The sequence below is a fragment of the Amblyomma americanum genome, chromosome 1 (genome assembly GCF_052857255.1).
Source record: "Amblyomma americanum isolate KBUSLIRL-KWMA chromosome 1, ASM5285725v1, whole genome shotgun sequence".
Lineage (NCBI taxonomy): Eukaryota > Metazoa > Arthropoda > Arachnida > Ixodida > Ixodidae > Amblyomma > Amblyomma americanum.
The window spans coordinates 325,339,604-325,347,803 of NC_135497.1; the positions used below are offsets into that span (position 1 = coordinate 325,339,604).

General features: G+C 45.1%; 1 protein-coding gene across 1 annotated transcript; it reads right to left on the reverse strand.

Annotated features, from left to right (window-relative positions):
- Positions 1–395: 395 nt before the first annotated feature.
- Positions 396–2,844, reverse strand: LOC144099184 (uncharacterized). The gene is made up of 2 exons (XM_077632324.1): positions 2,739–2,844; positions 396–1,121 (listed from the first exon to the last, which is right to left on the reverse strand). Exons 1-2 carry the CDS (start codon positions 2,742–2,744, stop codon positions 480–482), a joined length of 648 nt encoding a protein of 215 aa, XP_077488450.1. The 5' UTR covers positions 2,745–2,844; the 3' UTR covers positions 396–479.
- Positions 2,845–8,200: the final 5,356 nt, after the last annotated feature.

Genomic DNA, 8,200 nt, shown 5'->3' on the forward strand with positions numbered 1-8,200 from the left:
TCTGTGAGGCTACATTTCATCTGTCCTTCTTTTGCCAACGGTGGACACCCAGTCTTTTTTGGTCTTGAGTTTCACGAGTCGCCATAGAGTGACAAGATAATTTTTGATTGCGATTTTGTCGGCGACAAATGCGCCTTTTGTAGCCGCACAGATATCAGCATAGCTAGAGAGTGCCATAAAATCTGTTTTTAGTAAGAAAGAAAGTTAGATGGCGCTGTGTTCCGTGTCCCATCATGACAATAACAAATCATTTTTCTTTAGTAAGCACCATAAAGATACTCAAAGCAGCCTTTGTCTCTGTGCAGGGGAAAGCAGTCAGTAAGTTTCTGTTTTCCTTTTTATTAGGAATTATTTGCTTACGGATGATGGTACAAGACCCATAGTGAGAATTGGAATGCTTCAAGGCGATCTTCTCAGTTTTATTGTAGCAAAAGAGACCACAACGTATGCAACAACACTGACGGCATCATATTCCCAAGTTACCGGCGGCCATACCCGCCACCAAAGCTACCACCGGCAGCGGACCCGTAACCAGCTTTGCCAAAGCCAGTATTATAACCAGCAGTGCTTCCGGAGAATCCGGATGATCCTTGTTTCTGATCGCTGGCGACATTCTTTGCCCCGGAGGACAACTGTCCGGCGGCTTGGTTGTAGTCATCATTGTTATTGTAGGTCCTCAGGCTGCTGTAGCTGACGCCTTTGCCGGAGCCTATGGCGCCCAAGATGTTGCCGCTGGCTCCGCTTAGAAATCCAGAGAGGCCGGAGCCGATAGAGGATCCAAAGTAAGAGCCGAAGCCAGCGCCGTAGGCGAGGCCGCCAAGCCCGGCTCCTCCAAGTCCGCCACCGAGACCGAGGACTCCGCTGGATCCGAGGCCCCCCAAGCCGCCACCGTAGCCGAGCCCACTGCCAATTCCGAGGCCGGAGCCGACGGCGCTCCCGAGACTGCTGCCGATAAGACCTGTGTTGAACCCGGCACCAACCGGAGAACCAATGCCAGTACCAATTCCAGACCCGATCCCAGCTCCAAGCCCGGCGGCCCCGAGTCCTGTTCCGGCACCTATAATTCCACCTGCCGTGACTACAGCCAAGACGGCAAGAGCTGGAAGGGCGAAGATGACAAACTGCAAGCAAAAAAAAAAAGAAACAGATTTCACAAGCAAATTTGAATTGCCTGCCGTTATTCTCGCTGATATATTGGAGGAAGAAAAGAAATGTCATTAGTACAATACCAACTTCTGCGTTAATAATCCAAGATACCGGCCGGTTTATTAAGTGCTATTTCCTTCTAATAAACTATAAGCGCTTTAGTTTAAAACAATGGAAGTAAGCGCAACTGTTCGCCATGTCCGCCAGTGCCAGACAACGTCACGTCCGCCTACTGCTTGAGAAATTATTCGGAAGCTGCGTCAGATATCTGGGGTGATTTTTTTTTACCCTAATTGCAATGCCGGTTAGACTTGGTCAATCTTTACGCTATTTGCATAAAGATTATATACATTCTTCACCAAGATATATGGGAGTTTACGACAATCTCCAAAATAACTACAGCCGGTCAAAACTATTCAACATTGTTTGGAACCTGCTTTCCTAAGGAAGGCCGTAAATTGGTATACAGTTAGGCCTGCACCTACATTGGAAACTAAAATTGGGGTAGCCGAACAACGTAATCAATACAGATTGCCAACTTTTAAGTTTCTGTATATCTAACCTTAAGGCTTCTTTCCAACACCAAGGAATTACCCATGCCAGTTTGGCTTCCGAGAGCGAGACTGACGTACGCCTTTTCTCCAAATCTTTACTCTCTATGCGAAAACGAATGGGTGCATGCGACTGCATTCAAGCGCGAAATGATATGCTAACTGAAATATACAGATACGAAATGGGTCAGCGAAACCTCGTGAAGCCCCATTTCGAACATTCTTCGAGCTAAGCCATCTTTCGCCCCGTTAAAATGGCCGCTGTCACAACGGTGGGGCCACTCGCCCGCACAGCTGCCTCGATTCATGTGCGCATGCAGAGCGTTTAATGAAGAGCGCGTTTAAATCAAACGATAACTCAATCATGGTACCTTTTACGGATGCCGAGTTAAATGAAAATAGCGGGAGTTTCTAGCACAGCCGGCTTGTCGGTTATTATGCTGTAATCCGCCATAGTATTTGGTGTCTTGAAAACAATTTTTCTTTTAACTTATTCTGCAGAATGCTTTGATTCCGAAAAATGTTAATTTCATTTCCAATTAAAATTAAATAATTGCTCACATAATTCTCAGCAAATGTAGCTTGAAAAGAGAAAAAGGGCTGAGCGCGCAGGCGTTTCATTGGAACCATTAAGGAATGAAGGCAGTTTGACATGAAACGAGGAATCAGGGCCTCCAATGAGAATAAAACGGGCAGCTGATACTGAAGTGTATCTAACGGGCTCAAAATTTACCGCGCCAAACATCTATTTTTGTTTAAATGAACTTAGCGCAATAAATCGGTTTCACGGCATTTTTCTGCTTCTGGCATTTAGCATATTTCTACCTAAGTTGTGCTAGCCCTTAATACGAAGTCCTCTTTTGCTTTGTTTCTTCGCTGACTTCAGATGCTAACTCCCTCAGAGTTGGAACGTATGTGACACACCAGCTCATGAGCTGCAGCACGTGATTCTTTTTTTTCTTGAGCGGTTAAACATGTGAACCACATACCAAATGATAAGCAGTTTGGGTCTAGCGAAAAGAGAAGCTGATTGGCACGTACCTTCATGTCTCTGACTCGAAGCACAGTGGTTGGACGACAATGGATGGAGGCACAAAGCCGAATGGACAGAGCCTGTCGAGTTCGCAGTCTCTGGTGTTGGTCAGCGGTTGAACTTTGTGGCTTATATCCGTTTCGAAAATGCCGAGGCGGGAACGGGGAAAACGCGGCTACGCTGCCACATTCCCACTTTTCCAGAGAAACGAATCTTCCGGTCGCGCAAGAAGCCTCCTAGAGTCTCATTTCCTGCAGCGCTTTTGCATCTTTTATCTTCTATGTTCATTGCATCTAGAACAGTATTCTGTTTCCTTAAGTACCCCGCAAGATAGACATTGCGAATAAAGAAATTTTCCAGCAACTATCAGCAGCTATGGGGTTGTATCCGGGGGAATAAAAAGCTCACCTCTGCCACGGTATCCCCGGCCCATCCGCTGTAGTGTGCTTGCCGGATGGTATGTAAGGAGGGTGCAGTTTACCGTGAAGGTCACTAATTTTTTTAATTCTCAGTACTTCATTCTGGGCTATTATTAGAGCAGGCGTCATGTATCCTGTGCGCTCTTTCCGATCTGACGCAATTGGCTCAAGAATGTGGCCACACCGTCATTACTCATTTGGCCAGTGTGCAAACGCTGCAAGTAGAATTCATGGCTTTTGCAACTTACGATTCAACTGGTGGTCTACTACCATCAGGATGGTGGAACGGGTACTTTCAAACAAGGTACTAGCGGCAGAACTACAGTTATGGCTTATCATTTTTACCTCTTTTTTATGTTTAAAAGAAAATAGAGTGACTATTCTGTATTATGTGCCATGGTTGCTCCAACATTTCTGCGTGCTTTCTTCACTTTAGCATTCGCACATTTGTAGTTTAATTCGATTTCAACATTGCGACTAAACGTAGAACTCAGATGCTCACAACACGTTGCCGTAGGCAACCTCGCGGTTATGATGTTCGGCGCAAGCAGTTTCTATAGAAAAAATATTTTTCTCCGGTCATATTAAGACATGTTGTAGGTTGTCGTAGTCTGTCTGTCCCTGCGCGCTATCAGTTACACGTGCTGCAAAAGTGGTCGGACAGGGCATCTGGCAAATGTATTCTGGTTTCTCCCTCCCAGCCCTTCATTTCCATTCGTAAAGTTCGGATAAACATCTGTTTTGCCTCTCACTTTCATACACTCATCACTACTGCAGTTGCATCGAGGTTTCTCGCGATCAAAAACTACTTGAAGCCCTCTTTCTCGTCACTAGGAGGAATAACATCACTTTATTTAACGTATAAAAATGTTATTAATAAAATAAGTGCATTATTTAGTGCACTCACCAACTCTTATTGCATTTGCATAATTAACAAAGTGTTATTCGCTAAGTTTTATCACTTTAAGCGGAAAACCTATATGCGAAGGAAAAATAAAGACCTCATTGTTGTTGGGCAGCTATCGTCAAGGCGTTACATGTTGTTGTGAGTAGTTAATCTTGGTCGTCTTGTGGGGAACAAATGTAGTTTAAAGATATTTTTAGTTCTCATATGTTGAATGGCATTAACTACTATCTCGAATCGTACCAAACTTTTTTATATTGCATTGTCTTCCTTTCGGTTTGGCTGGATGCCTTTAAATGGCATCTAGCTATCACTGGGAGACGTTGTACGCTTGAAAAATTCTTTCACGGATACTTTCATAGTAGGCGCTGTGGAAATATTACAAGAGTGCCTTATGACGTACCCACGGATTAGTCGCCGGCATCGCCTCCCCATCCCCCCGTTGCTTGTATCTCACCTCAGTGCACTCGAAAACCTTCTCTTACCTGAAGAAAGATGTGTCCTTTACGAAATTGTTTTCAGGTCGCAGTAGACAGCCCGACGTACCTCATCATATGCTTGTAAAATAAACTAGGCACGCTCTAAACACCATGTTTCGACAAACAAGCCTCCGTGCTTGACCTGCGTCCGCATTTTTAAAGTGAGAAGCTTTGTAGACCATTACCACCAGTCGCAGCGCACTCTAAAACAGGCTGTACCTGTCAGAATCATTTCAGAAAATGACACACTTAAAGCACGAGATAGCTTTGCGCAACCAGTGCTCTGGGCCATGCCAAATAACCTTCACACCACATTATTCACACTGTTCTAGTGTATCAGCTAACAGCGCTTAGTGGCACTGCAGCATTAGTGGTGCATGTTTATAGATTTCAAGGCGCACTATATTTGAAAGTGATGCCATACAGCTCAACGCCCACGGTGCTGCGCGTGTACTGCCATATTAGAAATCACAGCGCAGCACAACGGAACAGAGAAAAGGAGCACACAGGACGGCTGTTTCCAATAATTTCTCTGTCCCGTTGTGCTACTTTGTCTTCGTCTAATATGCTATACCAACAAGCCCAAACTACTACTGTGTTGTACTGCCATGCTTCAGCCATACTGTAGCGGAGTACCATCTTGCACCGGGAATATGGCAACTTATTTACATCCGCCTTTATTTTCCCCATTACTTGATATTTTATGCTTTATTATTTTTCAACAAGATCCGTATACGTGTGTGCCACGTGCGCATTAGTTTCTTGGTTCATTTTCGCAGAATTTATTCCATAGTGCGTTCGTGTGTTCCTTCATTGGCAGATTTTGTTGTTGTTTGTTTGTTTTATTTTTTTGCAACTTATCAAGCCTAAACGCGTCGCGGAGGCGTCATCGCCAAAATAACGCCTTTCTAGCAGAACGTTATCCTCCTAGTACACCGCCAATACGCGCTACTGTTGCGGCTGCATAGGTTTTCTAAAAGAGGGCTAAAACTTTACGCCATTCGACGAGACTAGTTAGTTTTCTGCCATAACCCTTTGAATGTTGCCTCGTTGAGCATATTCCCATTATTTCTGGAAAACTGTCAATAATTTGTCTAGTTTTTCAACAAAGGAGTGCGGTGTTCGGAATAGGTGCAATAAGGCTTGTTTTTTGTGGTAAATCAATCGCCGCTACACTTCGTGAATGTTTGGGGACATATAGGTCTGTAGTTTACATCACAAATAGTCAAGGATCATTTTAACACCGTGTTTGTTCAGAACTGCTCGCCGTTAAGGAGCTATAGCAAGTTTTGTCGTGGTTATGCATCTCAAAATGAGCCGTGCTTAAGTGAAGATTTATTATTTTGCAAGCCGAGGAAATCTGTACAAACGATTCTACTCTACACGGTGCAATCACGGGCTGTGTTGGAGGCAAATGAGATAAAGGAAATTTTTATCGGGGCTACGCATCTCAATATTAGCAGCGGATGAGTGAAGTGCTGTTAGTAAGCCTCCAGAAATCTGGGCAGATGTTTCTAGCTTGCACGGCTGCCACCACGTGCGCAGTGGCGCTGAATACTCAAAATAACCAACGGAATTTGGAGTTTTTGGCATCTCCCATATATTTTCTCTGGACCTTGCAAATAGCAGATGTGAGTGCAGGAAGCGTTTTATGGGCGATATTTTGCTGCGAGCCAGATGGGTCGATCATGACGATCACGATGTTTGCATAGAATTATCCGGGGCTCTATAGTTATCTCAAAGTTACAAGCCTAAAATATCCGCATTGAGTTACGCTTTGTTCTCCACTAGAGGCCTACAGATGGCGCTAGCTTGTGCTTGTCCAGGAAAGCTTGGGATGACTACTCGAGAATGCTAATGAGCTTTGATTTTTCAATAAAACGTAGAAATATACAGAACCCCTCGCACCTACATTGGTTAACACGTGGGCTACAACCATGAGATAATGATAAACGAGATGTAATTTCCGCAATATTTGCTTGAGTAAGTTAACATAGCCACCGCGGTGCGTGTGATTGGATAACATGAACATTTCGAGCCTAACGCGCTGTAAGTAATAGAATAAATAGCAAACAACAACCCCCTTTCCGCAAATCGACAATGAAATCATGAATTATCTCAACAGCCCTGTTGAGAGCCCCTTATCGAAGACTCAGTATTGGTAGATATAGTCGATACCGAAGTCTTTACTGATAAGCGAGCTTTTCGAAGACGCTCTTCAGTGAAACTGCTTGCACATTCCAGAGCGAGGTTTTCGCTTTCAACTCGAATACCTCCTCAGCCTTTCTCTATCAGGAGTCACGTACGCTGCCAGGCGTGTTAGCTGCCTCGAGGGCACACTGCTGCTAGCTGGCTTGTCCCTTAGTCGGCAGAGTCGGCCATCGCTACCGCAAGATAGTGCAGCTCTTGGACTTGCGAGGACTCGACGGTTGATACCTAAGTTGACAAGATGTGCATTGTTTTAGGGAGAAGTTAAGATGTCTTTCAGAGCAAAATATAGGTCGTTTGAAGATTTTCTTCATGAAAAAAGGGTGCTTCCAAAGTCATGAGACGCCACAACGAAAATTGCTGCGTTGGCCTTGAACGACACTCCTTCTAGGGCTTCGCGAACCATGGATCCTCCCGAAGAATAACACGCCACACAGGGGACCTTAAAGACCGGTTTATTTCAGATTAAAATGAGCTAAAGACACAACACAGGCGCTCTCGGGGTGACTGGAAGAAAGCAGCGATAATAGGCAGAATACAATTAATTCTGTGCTCGCCTTACCGTTGCATCGCACTGACTTCTAAGTTGCTAGAACAAAACAATTCAGTGCCATGACACGCACAGTATCGTATCGTCTTCAACCAACCAACCAACACTACGTTGCTATCTGTAGTGTTACAAGTGACAGGGCTCCGGAGAGCGCAGCCAGCATCCGTGGTGAAGGTAGCGCAACAGAGGAGGACCAAAGGAAGAAGCAAGACACAACAAGAGCGCTTGTGTCGCGTCTTGCTTCTGCTTTTGGTCCTCGTCTTTCGTGCTACCTTCGCCATGAATCCTATTCAACGCTGCACCTTATTCCCAACAGGCACCGCTTCCACCTTCACAGGCCTACTTTCTGTCAGTGTACCGTCGCTGCAAAGCTTAGCAGAATTCCTCTCTCAATTGCGCCCCAAAGCGATTCTGCTAAACCAACCGTCTGGACTGTTTGCTCAGTCCTTAAAGTAGTAAGTGGTTTTATTAAAATAATAATAAAAAAGGAAGGAAAACATTTTTGCTAGCTCCGGCATCTGCCATCGGTACTGAAACACCTGAGCTGGGGCAGCGGAAATAAAGGAAAGCAGGCAGAATAGAGAAATGAAATGAAAGAGCTGGAAGGACAGAAAGAGAGGCAGGTGGAGAGGTAGTATACACAAACTATTTACACGATAAGAAATGTGTACAGGTTGTGCGCGTGATTAGTTCATGATGGAGCAAGCAGTCCTTAAAGGCCGAGGTCAATTCGCCAAAACTAACACGAACTCGAAGGCGACCGCGGCAAGCGACGACCGGCACCGTGGCGCGAAGCGTCCTGCTCGTGTCGCTTGCCTCGTCTCTGGGTTCTGCATCTTCGCTCGTCGCCCGAAAGATACCCCCGCAATTAGCCAATCTGACTTGCGATGGGCGTTTCATGTTTGTCACA